Here is a 17,824-nt window from a genome sequence, read left to right on the forward strand (position 1 = left end):
CAATAAAGTTCACTTAGGTTTTAGTTCACATTTTACTAATTTTTTTGAATAAATAAAAAAATAAAAAAACGTTGATTCGGTTCCCTCATGGAACCAGGAATCGGATTGTCAGGACACCGGTTCCACTTTTAGGAATCGAGAACCAGACCGACACTCTCGGGAACTGGACCAAACTGGCCAGTTCAATCCGATCCGGGCGATTCCCGGTTTGTGCGGTCCGTTTTGCACACACCTAAAAAGAAACTCTCAGACAAATATTCTTTGTAGGGAAAAAAAAACACGCAGGGAAGTAAGCAAAGCTTTCAAATTAAGATGAAGAACTTGCAATTCAACCGAATCAGTAATTTCATTCTCTTCCTCATAAGCGAGGTCGCTTAGTACATTGTTGTTGTCCCTGAAATCATCTTCAAAGTCCACAAATGAATCTTCTTTAAAAATTACACCGCCGACAATAGCGCGATTATGAAGAGAAAAATGAGAATCGTCATCGCCCAGAGCGCTCTGCAACTCATCCTCGTCGCTGATCGAATCGGCGAAGGGAGGAGGAGCATGGTCAGCTGGTCGCGAGATTTCTCCGGCTTCCTCCTTATGATGGTCATCACTTCTCACTGTGATCCACTCTTCTTCGTCCGATGCCCCGTCAGGTAAACTCCAATTAGCTGAAGAAGACTCGCAGTCATCTATCAGCCTCTGTATCCTCTCCGTCGCGGGAGTCGAAGAACACGAGCACGGATCGACAACGCCGGAACCATTTCGGTTTCTCGGGCTCTCCCACACGTCCACCGAATCCCAGAACCCCGAATCCAGCACCCCACTTGGTGAATTCCTGGTGAACTCCTCCTCAGATATATCAAGAAATGGGTGTTCGAGCAACTCTTTCACTGTCCACCTCTCTCTCGGGTCTCTCATCAAGCACTTGGCCAGAAAGTCCCTCCCGCTGTCCGACAGCCGCCGCGGGATCTCCGGCGCGTCGCTCGAGAACCCGATCCGGTAGAGAACCGACACCGGGTCCGACTCGGCCCACGGGCCTTTCCCAGTGGCCATCTCGATGAAGGTACAACCGACGCTCCACACGTCCGACGGGAAACTCTGCTCTTCGTTGCGAGCCACTTCCGGCGCCATAAACATCGGCGTACCCGAGAAGACGTCGGAGGAAACCATCGTGTGCTCCGGCAGCACGGCATTCTCTCCACACGCATTGCGAGTCTCTCGCGAGTCCACTCCAGAGAACGGGTGAGATGCAGAGAGCATGCGGCTGGACGGTCGCGTTTCGACGAATCTGGCGCAACCCAAGTCCGCAATCTTCAGGCCATCGCTACCCATCAACAAATTCTGGCTCTTGACATCGCCGTGAACCACCCCGTTCTCGTGAAGATACGCCAAGCCCCGCAAGATCTTCCTCGCGTGCGATCGAATCTCGGGCTCATCCAAGCGGCCCCCGCGGCGCCGGATCTCGTCGGACAGCGTGCCCGCGGGCAAGTACTCCGTCCACAGATTGTAGTAAACCTCGCCGCTTTCCCGAGTGACGTCGTGGCCCATGTACTTGACGATGTGAGGGGAAGCGAGCTCGGACAGGACAAGCCGCTCCCTCCGCAAGGGTGCCGACCGAGAGAGCTCGGCCGACTTGACGGCGAAGAGCTCGCCGGAGGGGACGGCGGTGGCGAGGGAGACGGCGGCGGAGGAGCCGCGGCCGACGGTCGGTCCACGGATCCACTCCATCGTTTTGAGAAAGGTCGAGACTTTGGGGAGGGTATAGGGGGAGGAGTTTCTTTACGTGATGGTGGTGGTGGTGGCGGGTCTGATTCTTGATGCCTGAGCGCGTGGTCAGTTGTTGGGTATTTATACGGGAGACTCGGAGGATGTTTTTTTGGCGGGTTTGGTCAAAGTCAGTAAAAAAAAAAAAAAAAACAGGGCAACCCAACGACAACGTCGACGACGACGACGACGACGAAGATTCTTCCGAAGTTCAACGCCAACTGTTCCTCTCTCTCTCTCTCCCTCCTCTCTTTTCGTTTCCTTCCTCCGCGTCGTTCATGCATCGTCCGCACGAAGTTGACGATTTCTTTTCTGTGTGCGCGCGTAGCGGGGAGACACGTGGCGAGCGGAGGAGGAGGGGGGGCGAGGGGGTGGGTGGAACACGTGCCGTGATTTCTGGGAATGATTCTCCTCCTCCCCCCGCCCAGAGCCATGATTAGCTCGGCAGATATGCGGCGGCAGCGGACAAAGCTGTGCGAAAAATGCCAGTGCATGTTAAGAGATGAGGAGTTGCTTAGCTGGTGGGTGTGGATTCAAGAAGTGGCGCGTACCTTTTGGTGTTGATCTGAACAAAGCGGAAAGAGACTTCGACTTTCCCCCCCGTTCAGCACCGTCGAAAGAGGGTCCCTTCGATTTTGGGTTCTCGAGTTTCGAGATTTTGGTTCTTCTGTTTTGATTTTGACTCGCTGGTTGTCCGAACAATTTTGTGGACAACGCGGGACGTTTCTGCGCCCCGCCCCCCCCCCGATTAACGGCGGCGCGTCGCGTGCGTATCGCGCGACATGCTTTCTCGAACTCTGAAGGTGCCCGTTTCGATTGGGTCCTCGCTAGCCAAAAGAAAGAGGAATTGAATCGTGCGCGTAACATTATATGCGCTGTCGCTGTGGTTGAATCGTGATGCGCTCACGAACTGATATGCTTGTAATTCTTGTTTCGGCGGCCTCGTAATGTCAAGATGGACCGTGCATCATTTCTCTTGGGCGGAATTCTAACTCACACCATTATCTAGGATCATCAGTCTTTAGTCATTAATAAAGATGTTTTTGTGAAGCATGATATCTAGATTAAATCCTCGGATGATAGTCACCATAGGCTTTTTTCCCCATCTGAACAGATCCTTACTCATTCTTTAAAACGATACTAGGAGAACAAAAACAATGTGAGTCTCCGGCGAAAGAAGAATATTTCGTTTAACGGTTATATCACGTGACAGTGACACGTGAAAAAGCACGTTAAAGGAATAGAGTTTCGAAATTCGAATGCAAAAATCATTTGGGATGCATATCACGCGTAATTGATACAAGTCAATCGTGCAATCCATGAAGAAATGCCTTTTCTTAAGAACACCCATCTCTAATCGTGCCATAGATAAAAGCTCCAAGGACCTCACCCATCTCTACCTGCTTTATCGGATCTTTCCCTGGTATTTTCAACGGAGAAAAAAAAGAGAAACCACTTCGACGAATCGACGAAGTAACATGATCAAGTGAAACGCAATTGAGTACAGGTGTTTGTAAGAGTTGACTATGCCGTTAAAGTAGACAGAAAGATAAAGAAAAGAGTCAATAGCGACTTGGGATGCGAAGGCAACCTTGATCATCGCGGAAGTGAGTTCTTGCGAACTCCATTGAAACTCCGAGAAACGTTATTTTATTACCTTCGGAATATAAAACTGCTGACCATGGACAGCACCAATGATTTGGATCTCTAAACAATCAATCACCGATCCCCGATAGTAAAGATATCATGAGGAGGAAGAGAGTCGGAAACTGCGGATGAAGAGGATAAGGTAGCTTTCACGTTGCCCATGATCGGCCTATGAAATACTATATAGATAGATTACTCGAATAAATACACAAGTCTAGATTCAATTTACTCGGACGAATACTCGAGTCTAGATCCAATCAATTCATGTAGTAAGGAACCCATCATTTGCCAGTACGGTTTCCAGCTCACAAAGGCAATGGAAACAGAAAATTTAAGTCATAAATGAAGCCAAATGCGGATCAACGTGTTGAGTTTGCTTGATCAGATCCAATCCTAACTTTACTTTACTTTTCTTTTCTCTTTCTTTTGGACATCCATCCTAACTTATTTCATTCACCCCTTTTTTTACGGAACAAAGAAGCGTGCAGTGGTTGCACATGCATTCGGTGCTTGTCCAATCTGTCACTCTTGGAGGTTGGGCATTTGGTAAATTCCAATGCCGTAGAGAAGTGATTGAGAATAACAGTATCCATGACCAATGTCATGATGAAAAGCAATGCAGTTCGGCACGTCAATCACTTTCGGTGCATCGAGTACATATATTCGTTTATTTTACGAAAAATGAATAATTTAAAAAATACTTTCCTAAAAATGATCCATTGTATCACTTACAAAAGTTAATGAACGAAAAATATTTTTATCGTCCATAAAAATGTTTAGACATAAATTACTGTCGATAATAAAAATATTTTCATTGTCTTTTTTTTTTGGTAAAGAAAATATTTTCATTGTCCATATAGTTCAAATGATACAATCGATTATTTTTAAGAAAATGTTTTTCAAATCATTCATTTTCTGCAAAACATACATAACAGACCGAAAGCAAGATTTCCTATGGACACTCGAGCCTCAATTCAACATTGTTATGAAGTAGATAAAGGCATGTACATTACATAAATTAATGTTCAAACAAGTAGCAAGACTACAGTACGAAATTAGTAAAAAGACAAGCTAATTCAGGAATTTAACAAAATCGACCAGTATAACAGAATCTGCTGCTGGAATACATACAGATGATATGGTCGGCATACAACAAGCGACGACCAGAAATCAGTCCTGTACAAAGTCTTGTTGTAATGCTTCCGTGCCAACGTCTCCAAGACGGTAGAGGTCACAGAACGGGATATTTACACACTTCTCAGTATATTTCTTTTGAATAGGTACTAGAACCTGCTGATACCATGACACGTCAAGACGTACCAAATCTATACATAGTTAGTACTAATGTATTACATGGTTAGCAAAAAAAAAAAAAACCAGAAGCACACCTTTTTTTTTTTTGCCAATTTTGCATTTCTCCATTTCCCTTCTTTCTTTTAATTTTTTTTATCCCATTAAGCAATGGTTTTTCTAGTTAACCTTGGTTCAACCACTTTCCCTTTTGACCTGTTTTTCAGTTTTTTTGCCAAGTACAGGTCAGGGCGTCCAAAAGAAACGGCACCCAACCATTACCCAGATGAATCAGTCCAGCCTGGGGCTTCTGTTTGATTTTATAAGACATTATTTACGGATCTCAATCAATGAAGTTAATATGCAATTTCTCCTCACAAAGTTCTCCAGAAGTTTCCATTCAAGATCATTATGGCATAAAATATCACAGGCTCTTATATATATAGAGAAACAAAGTTCCAGCGCCTTCTAATCGCTACTCAAAGGCTCTCCAATGTCATTCAGATGGAAGACATAGAAGGCCAATATGCAGTAGCATCTGAATAGATAATAAAGAAGTGAAAATGAAATTCAGAGTCCCTCCCAATGGGATGTGTAAAAAGAAAAGAATGGATCGGAGCATGGATCTTAATAGTCACCTTTTCAATTGCTTACACACTTACATGGATGATCTCATGTTGAATGTAAGGCTCTTGGCAACTAATATAAAAAATTGCGACGAGTTTTTTGTATCCGCTCTAGCAACTATCTATACTAAATATAGCACATTAAATCTTTATCAATCGCATTAGCAACTAAAATGTGCATTGCCTAACTATGTTTTTTGGTCAAACTTTCTCAATGTATATTGACAACTCCGAAGCATCATGATTCACGGGGGAGTTCAGGTTATGTTCTCTTGCAATATCTTTTAGCAACTATTGTCTATAACTGTTGAAGTATTTCCCACATCGATTGACAACGGGTCCTAAATGCTTTTTATATTCATGTGGTCTCCCTTCACCTAATAGCTTAAGCTTTTGGGTTGGACTTTCTAACATGGTATAAAAGTCAATGCTATCCCTTTCGCGAATGTGCGTGGTAAAAATTCATGTGAATGTGTGTAGTCAAATTTCACGTGCAGCTCACACATTATCCAACATCAATTGACAACGGGTCCTAAATGCTCTTTATATTCATGTAGTCTTCCTCCACCTAATAGCTTAAGCTTTTGGGTTGGACTTTCTAACAATAACAACAACTCCCTTATGACATTATTTCCACAATGCATGAAGAAAAGTTCACAATTCAAAACATCAGTCATTTTTTCCCCAAAAAAAAAAATCATTCATTAATACTTTGTCTAAGAATGAACGCAAAGCTTTGAAAGGAAAAAAAAAAAAAAAAGACAGACCAGCACAATTTTACATGTCATTTCATGAGAAGATTGCAGAAATTGATTCATATCAACATTCAGGAGTTACCTGCCAAGGTACAATTTTCAATGACGCATAACTTTTCATCAAATGCCTTCTTGTGCCACATCTGAAGAAGTCAGGGAGCATGTTTCCAAGAACTTAGTTGTGGACTTGACGTATTTGTCATGGGCACCTAAACATAACTCAGCTGTCGCAAGAAGCTTGAAGCAAATGTTGGATGTTTTAGGACCCTTCTGCTAGTCACACATAAGATAAACCTGGTTATCGCTAGGTTCATGCTTCTGCATGTAGTGATGCATTTATTTCATCAGACTTATAGAGATAATGTAAGCAGAAAAGGCAAAGGATCTGTGAGACAGGACAGTCAGTAGAATAAAATGCACACCACTTACCCTGAAGGAAGATGCAATGCAGTTGCAAGCTTCAAGGGCCATGATTCCGCGAGCAACCTTAGGGTAGCAGCACAAGTCAGCAATTATGTGCAACTGATAAGGCCATTATAGTAATCTCTAAAACCATCGATAATCATACTTACTGAAGAAGGCTCCCGTTGAATGGCATCAACCAACTTCTGAGCAGCTAGATTAGATATAGATACAAGTTCTTGTGAATAGGATGAATCGCCATAAAATAATTGGTCATTACCAGGAATCTGGAACAAAACATAAAGCATGTAGTCGATCAGCCAAACCTCTGTGGACTCAGGAAGGATCAGCGAAACTTGAAATGAATGCATAAAAAAGCAACGAGATATAAACATTGAAAGGATTGTCTGTTACTGTTCTAGTCGTCTGTTTGTTTGGAAACGAAAGTGAGCTAATTTGAGGGTTCAAATGACTAAATAATTGAAAGATGAGATGAGACCCAAGGAAAAATGTTACAAAAACTAACTTCTGTATTTAACTCTATGACATTTCCGTGTGAAGGAAGACATGGGCGTGCTCTTTAAGTTCTTCAAGCCATCAATTATGTGCAATCAAGATGTTCTCTAGACCTCAATTGAAAAATTTAATACCAGCCAGATATTACCCCGAAATTATCAGCATGATATGGGAGAATCTCCTGGGAAAGCGCTGCTGACAATAAAATAATTGCTGAGAATAGCGTCGTAGTTGTTCGTGGAATCATCCTGTGATATGAGTAGATGAACATTGGTCAAAAGAGCTATATAAGCACAAGGGATTCCTCAAAATAGATAAATGGGAGACTTACTTTGATTGAGAATCTGCAAACACAAACAAGCTTTTTGGACCAAAGTTAAGGTTGGGACCGGTATTAGCTTCAACAAAGAAAAGAACATATATCAAGTGGCATTTTCAAATAGATGTGGGGAAAGAATATCTATCCACTAGAACCTTAATACATTGAATAAGTCGAGGGAAATTCAGCACACCATGCTACAGGCAAATACTGTTTAAAACTAAAAACTCACATTTATTACCTGGTAACATAACTAGTAGACTGCACAGTTTCTGGAAAGAGGAGAGAATTCCTTCTACATCAGCAACTGCAGGTGAGCCTGCACCAACCACAAATTCACAATGAAAATGTGCAACATCCATGTTAAAATCATGGGAAATTCTTGAACTTTCAAGGATTAGTACATCATCAAATCTGACAACAATGCCGGGTAATGTATGGAAGAGATTACTCATTAGCCAAAAGAAAAGCTGATTGGTGAGTGAAAAACTAAGCCCAGAAACCACATAGGTTTGCAATTTCATGATCATTGACTAATTATATGGTTGTCCTATACCAAAAGTTCCTTCTATCAACAGCATCCCAGTAATATTGACAGAAATAGATGTATAACGACACCATCAAAAGATCCACTAAATCCGAATGATTAGAGGAAGGAGAAGATCATATGTGCTATCCCTCTTTCTGAATGAGTGCACAAACCTATGAACACAGAAGCATTCATCATAAATAACCATTATTTAGTTATGATCTTAAGAACAGTAAACTTTTTTTTTCATCAGTGATCTTAACTTACTGGGCAGACGATCTGCCAGTCAAATCTAGTAGCAGCATCAAAGACAAGTCCCTTCAGAAGCATCCAAGGCCGCTTGAATTTCACAAAAATTGATATTAGCCGATTATTTTATCTCTAGACAAAGTTTGTGAACTTATGCATTCCCAAGACATATCATGTTTTGCATTATAGCAACATTTGCTCTAAATGATGATTATGTGTCAAAGATAATCCTTTGGTAAAACTAACCATTCACCAGTAAGCTCTGCAAACAGCTGACTGCAGATTCTGTAAGTTCTTCTGCATGTGAGACTAAACCACCTAGCAACGCAACCTGTTTAATTCAACCTCAAAATCACTATAACCGTTTATTGAGTTAAACAAATTGAAAGGCAACAGAAGAAAACGATGATCAGACCTCTGCAGTCTCGATATATAGGTTTGACTGCTTCATAGGAGATGAAATAGAAGGTATCGTAACTTCACTGTAAGCTATGCAAGACATGATGAAGCTACACTGCTTATTTGAATGTTTCAAGCCCTGAATTGCCAATGAATTGCTTGAATGAACAAGAGCTTCCTGCAAGAGCATCATGTGAAACAGAAGTGTGTGAAGATGTTTAGATGGCAGTAAAAACATCTTTGATAATTTCACTAAGTTACTGTTTACTAAGGTTGTCCTTCCCATTACCCTGATGCCAAACAGAGTACTATCTGCATGATTTTCTCCATACACGCATGCAAGCAATATGCATTTATGCAAAGTGAAAATTCCAAGAAAATAAACTCGCAAAAAAGAAGTTTTGTTTGGGGCAACCAGCGTCCAACCAATATCCTACATCATATGTCACTTCATTCCACAAGTAATAATCAAATAGAACCCGGATCCTTGATCCTTAACCAGTGACTTAATGCAAATACTTAAAGAATCTACTTGAACATGTGCAATGAGTTATAATTGAAGAGACCTTAAGTTCATTAATGCTGCCAAAAGCCCCACGACATTCAACCAAGAATGCCAAATGCCGCTCCACGTCTGAACCATAGTCAACCTAACATCCTCGAAGCATATAAATCAGAACGTGACTTCCATGGAAAAAATTCTTCGAACTGGCTGTAGTATTCATATATGAATTCATATTCCTCACCATGCTGACAAATCGAGATATTAGGCGTGCTGGCTGTTGATAATCATAATCTATCATGCTTGTTTGATCTATTTCATCTTTCAGGGACTTAGAAATCGCAAAAAGCAACTGTATGATAAGGGGATCATGCCAAAGTCCTTTCCTGCACAGTGAAATAAGGAAAATATAGAGTTCCACCGGGAGAGGAATGTAACAATCTAACGAACTCAATGTCACAAAACCTATGAGTGTAAAGTTCATTTATGTGATCAAATAATTCTTATTCCAAAGCTGTTGAGCTTAAAAAGAATGTAAAAGTGTTAAGTGGACTTTCTGGTTCAGCCAGCAGAATCCCAACCATTGTCGTGCTGCCAGCTTGTTTCCTAGAATGGAGACCTCCAGATACCTAATTCCATATACTCCTGGTGGCTATAAATTATCAATCAAGTGGGTGGCAGGGGAAGGTTACCCAAAAAGAAAGGACTCTCCAGCAAAGAAAAGATACACGAAAACAAAGCGAAAATTGTAACTGAACACAGACAGTGTTTCTATGGTCCTGTGCCACTTTTCTATCCTCTTGGAAGGTTACAACATTGATAGTGACAATTATCATCATGAAATTACTAAGCATGCATAGAAAACTACTACCACATTGAAGAAATTACTATCATGGGACAACGGTTCCTAGACGGACCCATGCATATAAAGTAGCAAGGAATAAGAATGTACCTTATTGCTCTGTCAAGCATATGCATATTGACAATGCTCCGAGGTTTCCCATACATCATATCTAGGATTTCGAGATAGTGATCCTACAGGATATGTTGTTTTAGATAAGACCACAAGAAACAAAGATTCCAAGGAATAGTTTCACAGTAGCATAGTGAATTCTCGTTGAACACATGTAATGGACAGTAATGAAATCAAATATAGCTACAGGTAGTTCATGAGGAGCATACCAGGGCAAATAAATCTTCTAGATCCTCAAAATGAGAAACAAGCTTCACCAAGATGGATTGCACACTTCCAAGTTCCTCCTCAGTAAATGCTTTATCACGTGCATGCATTGCAATACCTTCTAAAACATTCAAGATATGGTTGTCCTGATGTTGACGAGAGAGAGAGAGAGAGAGTAGCAGATAGCACATAAGTAATAGCATGCCTAAAGCTGAAGGATTTATAGGGCAAAGACTCAACTCAACATAACAAAACAAAGTCATGCACCCAACTAGTCCATTGCAACTTTTCATTCCAATGAGAGCCTTCTGTCATTTGCAATTCACATTGGATTTAATGAGTCCACTGCAAGTCTATGATCAACCAGATTGCACCAGAGTCAACTAAACATGACAAAACGAACTCATGCACCCAACCAGTCTATTGCAACTTTTCATTCCATTCGGTGCCTTGTGATTGTCATTTCAGATTGGGCTAAATGAGTCCATTTCAAGTTTATGATCAACCAGATTGCATCAAGCTCAAAACCAAAGATACTAAACATTTGGTATAGATTTACTTATTCCCAACACAAAGTCATAGAAAACATGTTTGGAAGAAACAGGAACCAACTACGACGAAGGCTCCTTGTCTCAACCTCCTTTCCAGGAATTCAGCACCCAGATTTACATCAAGCATTCTTGAGATAAATAAACAGATCTCACCCTAAAATTTAAGGCATCAAAGAACAATACAGGAAGCAATATTAAGTCTCTTCTGGAAAGGATCACCAACTTCAACACATGTTGCTGGCCAGACAACAAGATACAATGCAAAACCAAAAATAGTCTCTCCCACGGTATTTAATTGCATTCCCATTGCATTGCCATAACTAAAAAAATTTGATGCTATTCATTCATCAGCTTCCAAGAAGTCAATGCATTAAGAGTTGTATGAGTGAAGTCCACACCACAAAAGGCACATTACCATAAAGCTTAACACCCTTGACTGACACTTACCATTTGATTTTGTAAGACAAGATCCAGAAATGCATCTATGACCTTCAGGTATTCATCAAGTTTACCCCACAGAAGAACAACCTGATATGGAAATGGTGATTAGAATATGTAAGCCAAACGGAAAATGAGTCCACTGATAAGTCCTTGAAGTAAAGCCCACCCAATAGTATTGACTTGTTTGGTGCAACGAGCAGAACAAAGACTTAAACCAATCTTCCAAATCAAAGTACAAAGAACACATCCACTAGTAGGAAGATAGATTTAACGAGAATGATGCCATCATTAGTTTCAGACTAGACTTAAGAATGTTCCAAATTGCAGCTACCAGGAATGCTGTATAGTAACAAATTATGTCAAAAAGTATATAAGCAGTGACAAATAGTTCCATCATATGAACATTAAAATCAGTGATGCAGAGAATCCATTATTTCAATTCCCATTAAACAAAGAATCAAAAGGATTGAGTTTGTAAGATATTGACTTGTCAGTGGATATCTTCTCTTTCCACAGATATCAATGCTGTGTTCTGCAAATTATTGGAAGTACGAGAGCTTCCCTTATCTATCGGTAGCTGCTGCAGTCTTTACCCATGCAGAGAGAACATGCTCAACAGAGAATTGCATCGCTCCAGATTAGATCTTACATGTGCTAGCCAAGAAATATCCCACTTCCAACAAATGATAAGAGATTGGGACAATTACTAAATCAGAAAATTTCCATCAGTCTATTGTATTACATATATGTGTAACTAAAAAGATTTTCACAGAAATGGAATAGGATCTTGCAGATCCAATTGCATCATCGATTATGGTTATTTTCTTCCCCCAACACGGTACAGTCATTAATGTACCCCCATGAGGAATGTTAAGTCTGCATTTTTCATTTCTATCCTCCTATCAGATGATATTTGTTTAAGTTCAGCATTATTTATTCACAGGGTTTGTGTATATGTAACCTCCTCCACTTCATAGCTCAAACTTTTGGCTTGAAATCTTTAATATGGTATTGGTGACAGACCAATGTTTTGATTATTCATGCCCCTTTCATTTTTCATTTCCCTTGTGCATTCTTCTTCATAGTATTCCCCATTCTTCAACTCCATATGTGTTTCTTTATATGGTTTTACCTTGTTTCGCACATGAGAAAGGTTAAAGTTATCCCACAATGCATGTTCACGGGTTTTAACCTGACGTTCTATGTATGAACCTTCCTCTGCGAAATTGCTTAAAACTTTTGGGTTTGAATCTTCAATAACATTCAACATTAAAGACATCTTTTGGCTCTGCCTCCTCCATCAAGATGAAGAACAGGCTAGTACTGTCTATTTCCTAGATGTGGTCGTATTTTTCAGCTCATCTGAAGAAAGCCATATCCTTCTTAAAAACAGACATGTTATGGGGTCCTTGACATTTAAAGCATCATAAGAACAGAAAATGAGTAGTCAAGTACCTGGATGACATGATCCACCACATCAACCATGTCCTGCGGAGATGTAGTCTCCGACAGCCTGAATCCAAGTAACCTGTAATTTAAGCACTGCACGTACGGAGTTGAAAAGGAAATAAGTTTAAACAATCAAAGCATCTACTGAAGGAGCAACAATTCCTTTCTAAGTAGGTTGTTTGTATTATCAAAGCAATACCTTATCTAAGCTACAATCATTGCAGCATTCAATAAGACTGATGATCTCCTTTGACTTAGACCTCACCATGTCAGCTGGAAGCTCCTTAATGTAACAATGAGCAACAATTGACACGCAGGAGACGACTTTATTATCCCCTTTCCCTCCAATTCCAAGATCCACTAGTGCATTAGCTAGTTGCTCCTTCAGACAAAATCAAAAGCGGTATGCATTCAGTTGCAGAGAAATTTGTTACCTAAAACCTCACGCAAACCTTAGCCTTACTCCACAGTCTTAACAAAAATAAAAAAAGCATTTCATGTGAGCTAATTTGCTAGGATTACTGGAGCAGTTAAAACAAAAGACTACAAGTGAATCAATATATATAGCTAATGCACCCCGATAGATAATTGGATAGTCCAATCTCCTTTGTTTTTTCACTAAGTAGCAGATGCTTTTTAATAAAGTCCTGATTGAGCACAACCATTTCTGAAATAAAAAATTTATACTGTTCCTGGAATAAACATCACTATTTCGGGACTTTGCTGAAAAGTTGACATCCAAATAGAAGATTGTTTATGATAGAGTAGTGACGTAACAACGGCACAGCTAACCTTTGGTGTATCGTCAAAAATGTGGTGCACGATATATTCAATTGTTGGCTCAATCAAACTGATGAGCAATCTTTTCTTCTCATAGGTTTTTGGAACGTCCCTCTTTAATGACATGGCATCCATGAGTAGAATATTCATGTCATTCATGCAGGTGATCAAATATGCTGAAAAAACCACAACTTAAGCTTCAGACCAGAAATGTTACAGCAACTGCTATATTAGTAAGAAGGAAGCAGCAATTAGACAACTTGCAAGTTTATATAAGTACGGGAATATGTTTGAGATATATTGTGAGTGTGTACCGTGGCTTTTGAAAAGATGGTAATCTAACTTAAAATTGGAGTTCAACCCATACTTTCAAATCCCGGCACTCTCTCTCCGGTTATTCAACTCCTATTTCCCTTGTTTTCAGGTGGGCCATTCAATAGAATTACACTTAGATCATTTTATTTAACATGTATCCCACAGCTAACCCACATGGAGCAGTGTTAATGAGTGTATTTGAATGCATTAAAGTCCATGGTTTGAAGCTTAAGTTTTCTGGACAAACAGTGGTCCAACAATATGTATTAAAATGAAGTAAAAGAAAAAGGAAAGGTCGTACCATTACAAAGGCGCTGCTCAGATGCACATTATTTTTATAATTGAGAATTGTCAACCTTTAAATGTTACAAGGCAGATAAAAATTGAGTTTAAAATTCCACTCAAAATATTGCTTGGGTACAAAAGTATAAAGTATAAAAAAAGTTTTAAGCACTTCAAAATAGAAAGAAGAATATGCAGTACAGTCTACGTGATCATAAGAATTCCCAAGGCTCACTCTAAATATTTAATCTCTGTTTTAATCTACTAGTTTTTCCTAACAGTATTCTTTAACCAGAGGAAGAACCCACGTCCAGCCTCCTTCGTCATTCGATGCCTTATGCTTTACTTTACCATTTATATGAGCACAAGAGAAATGATGCATGCCTGTATCTCGTGATAGCAGCTTTCTTGCACAATGGACCATGTAGAGACGACAATAGGCAGATGAGAGTGGATCTGCTAACCCTCTTATCATCTTGACTAGCCGGTGAAGACAGTCAGCAGGTTGAATGAGAAGAAAGCGCCAACAAGGCAAGATTGCCAGCTCCAAATAACTAAAAAATCATCATGATTAGTTCAAATATCATAATAACACTGACAACAATGACACGTGTTCCCACTTAAAAGTTTCAGAGACGCAATTCGAGTTGCCTAACTCCAAGCTGGAAAAACAAAATCCTCTTCTGTGGATGCACTTGACAGGTCAACCCAAATTACGCACAAACGTGTGTACTACGATGCAAATGATCATCCCAATGCTAACACAGCTGCATGAATCAATAGCGTACAGAAGTTCCCATGCTACTATTACTGAGTCAACATTACTATAAAAATAGCCAATGCAGTGACAAATCTGTTTAAAACTACTCCAAACAATTAATGCCAGTACAAGATATATTGAATTGTAGCCAAATGTCAAGCTTAATGAGGATGACGGAGGATGAAACACTTGCTGCAGGATAGTTTCGAGTTTGCTACTGGATGATTTAATTAGCCAAGGAATCCGGACTATACATGCGTGGAAGCAGCTCCATTACAGAACCGACTTTGTAAAACCAGTTATTGCAAGTTTCTTTGGCATCCACGCACACCCCAGTCGCATCAAAATTTTCTGCAAATAATACCACAAAGTTTCACAAAAGAAGGACACAAGTTTCCATAGATATCAAAAAGATTTGGAAAGAAGCGAAATGGACCTGCCAAGGAGCAAAGTTTGCTCCCATCTACTGTAAATTCAGCCTTTTGCTTTATGCGCTCCCATACCATATCTCCAAGCATGTCCATCACATCTGTTGCAAGAACAAATAATGTAGGATAAAATTGTCTTACTGATGTATCCATCAGAAGCCTAGCAACCTGCATAAGAATGGAGATGCAACCTTATAAGCTGTAAGTTTTTCCATGAAGAACCTTTGCTTGCAAAGCTATTTGTTTGCTCAGGAGTCCTATAATCCAAGAAAAAGAAAAAACAAGTCCAAGGATCATATTTGCTGAAACTTCAAACTAAAGACAAAATCCATGTTTCTTACAAAAATTACACAATCCATCGAATAATGATCATGGTAGCATATAGTTATTTCTTAAAGTACAAAATACAGAAGTATGGATATAGAAAAGAAATACATAAAACAAGGACGAGAATCTAAATTGAGACCATCTACCTTTATTGTGAGCTTCAAAGCAGTCACCCGGTCCTCCGAATGCCAAGCTTGGACAATCTTTTCCTTAAAATCGTTTAATCGGAAGACATACTCCTGGCGAGTGATTGATGTGTCTTTAGCAAATTTTTGTGGATCATCCAGTTCTTCCAGACGTGAACTTGTGGAAGATATCTCATCAACTATAATTTGTCGGCAAAAGTTAGAAAACTGAAATTATCTTTGTTTATTTATAAGAAACAAAAAATAACCATAAGTTGTTATGACAATGTCAATTTATTCAAGAAAGGAAAAGGAAGAAAAGGGATTATAAAAATGGTTAACATACCCTTGTTACTTTTCATTATTCCATCTGATATCTGCAACAAAGGGCTCGATTACAACGAAGTGGCAACAGACAGCAAGAAAAGTGGCTTCTTGTAATGAAGAATGCCGTTTGAAAGATGAGATGGCAAGATTTACAAGAGCCGCTTCCAATGGGAGCTTTTTTTTAATTATTACAAGGGTTTTCAAAGATACACATGTCATACAATTGAATCAACAGCTTCAACTTGCATGCAATAATCAGAAAGAAACTGATCATGATGTTTTCAGCAAATGTCAATATTAGACCATTGTTCCTTAACAACGCAAAAGAAAAACACCAGGACATAGAGACCCAATTTTCAGACTATCAAAATCTGTCAATGGTCCATTGAATATCAAGTATATAGTTTCACCATATAGATATGAATGACATACTTAGAAGGAAACCGAAAACTTCCTAAATTTCTGAATTGTGCTCGCCGTATAGTTATGATAATATGAACGACATACATAGAACCTTCTTAGAAGGAAACCAAACACTTCCTAAGTTTCTGAATAGTGCTAGTAAATTGTAATGTAATGCAATGCCTCACAAATTCAAACTAGAAGTATTTAGCAACCATAGAAAAAACTTCTAAAGCACATTTTCTTAAACCAAGGTCAGTGAACCCAACATCACCGAGCACTAACAGAGGTAATATAAAGCTCTAGACAAGTTTGAAGTCTAACCTAACAATATTCAACAGGAGATTCATTATTTCTTAGATATCTTAGAGATCCAAAAACAGTCGGGTGAATATATGCACAGGAGGTCAGAATCCAAACTGCTCTTGTTGAAAATTGCCCAAACACGAAATTACATAGTTAATATCGTTAATTTCGCTAGTCGTCGCATGATTTCGATCTTTTTCCAACAGTCCGCGGTTAAGCAATTAATGATGACCCAGAAAGACATACTTACTGATGATATAGATATCATTTTGGAGATAGGAAACCTCTGCATCAACAATCTCTTGAATGAATTCCAGTCCCTTGTATGCTGATTATCACTTTCAGTACAGAAACCTCCAGAAGTACACTCCTTATCCGGTGAATTTCGAAAAGCGTCTTCAACTTTAGCGTTCGGCCCTCTCAGAGGATCGAAAAAGTCCTCGATGTGATGTTCCCCGACAACCTAGGCACAATGCAGATCTCTCATATAGCAGAATAACCCAAACCTAAACTCAATTTCCGACAACTAAAACTCGAGGAAGTATCAGTGATAGTCCAGTCGAGAGCACAATCAACTGAATTCCATCAGCAATCGACGTCGTCTGAAGAGCCCTAAGATGTGATCGGAAGAGGTTGGTGATGATTCAGTCGAGAGTTCCACAGACCTGAGGATGCGACGTCGCCGGGGCGCACAGGGGATGATCGCCGGCGGGCGTGCGATGGAGCGCGCGCGATTCCTTCTCTTGCCTGTAGTTTCGAGGTCGGAACTCCATTGGAGCGAGCTGCTGTTGCAGCGAGCTTCCTCGATCTCCTTCCCGCTCTCGTGTTCGCTGCGCTCGTCTCTTTTGCGAGGGAGTCGAGACTCGGGTCTGAGTTTGCGAAGGCCCGGCTTCTTTTACAGTTGAGTTTGACTTCACCCACGGTTTGACCATGGTGAAGAGAAAGTGCGAATTTCTATTTACCGGAAAAAGGGAATTTTCCATGGATTTATTTCGAAACATTGCCAATAAAGTTTCCTTCTTCTCACAGTTTTACTTGAATTTTATATTTTAATTTTGAATAATGCTAGCATGTTTGAAATTCTCAGTTTGTATGTTTATTAAGAATTGAGCATGGTTCACTTATTTAAGGCCATTCAATTGCGATGTATCTAATAACAAAT

General features: G+C 40.0%; 2 protein-coding genes across 6 annotated transcripts; both read right to left on the reverse strand.

The window, feature by feature from the left end:
- Positions 1-225: 225 nt before the first annotated feature.
- Positions 226-1,790, reverse strand: LOC115664190 (mitogen-activated protein kinase kinase kinase 18-like). The gene has a single exon (XM_030586133.2). The coding sequence runs from the start codon at positions 1,717-1,719 to the stop codon at positions 247-249; it is 1,473 nt and encodes a 490-aa protein (XP_030441993.1). The 5' UTR covers positions 1,720-1,790; the 3' UTR covers positions 226-246.
- A 2,560-nt stretch (positions 1,791-4,350) lies between these two features.
- On the reverse strand, positions 4,351-17,562 carry LOC115666138 (uncharacterized). Of its 5 annotated transcripts, none has more exons than XM_056307986.1 (24): positions 17,328-17,562; positions 16,913-17,125; positions 15,974-16,004; positions 15,649-15,827; positions 15,184-15,343; positions 15,002-15,098; positions 14,372-14,541; positions 13,403-13,566; positions 12,810-12,992; positions 12,617-12,703; positions 11,168-11,248; positions 10,172-10,315; positions 9,942-10,024; positions 9,234-9,375; positions 9,054-9,137; positions 8,504-8,665; positions 8,335-8,419; positions 7,552-7,629; positions 7,323-7,335; positions 7,140-7,239; positions 6,646-6,762; positions 6,503-6,559; positions 6,156-6,346; positions 4,351-4,692 (listed from the first exon to the last, which is right to left on the reverse strand). In XM_056307986.1, the coding sequence occupies exons 1-23, from the start codon at positions 17,433-17,435 to the stop codon at positions 6,194-6,196; spliced, it is 2,691 nt and encodes an 896-aa protein (XP_056163961.1). In that variant the 5' UTR covers positions 17,436-17,562; the 3' UTR covers positions 4,351-4,692; positions 6,156-6,193. The 5 variants fall into 5 exon arrangements, with proteins under 5 accessions (XP_056163961.1, XP_030443800.1, XP_056163960.1 ...); XM_030587940.2 differs by having other exon boundaries at positions 7,323-7,389; positions 17,328-17,560; XM_056307985.1 differs by having other exon boundaries at positions 6,156-6,343; positions 7,323-7,389; positions 17,328-17,559.
- Positions 17,563-17,824: the final 262 nt, after the last annotated feature.

This window comes from Syzygium oleosum, unplaced genomic scaffold (genome assembly GCF_021117445.2).
Source record: "Syzygium oleosum isolate NSW1041296 unplaced genomic scaffold, Sole_v2.1 Sole_v2.64, whole genome shotgun sequence".
NCBI classification, from domain to species: domain Eukaryota; kingdom Viridiplantae; phylum Streptophyta; class Magnoliopsida; order Myrtales; family Myrtaceae; genus Syzygium; species Syzygium oleosum.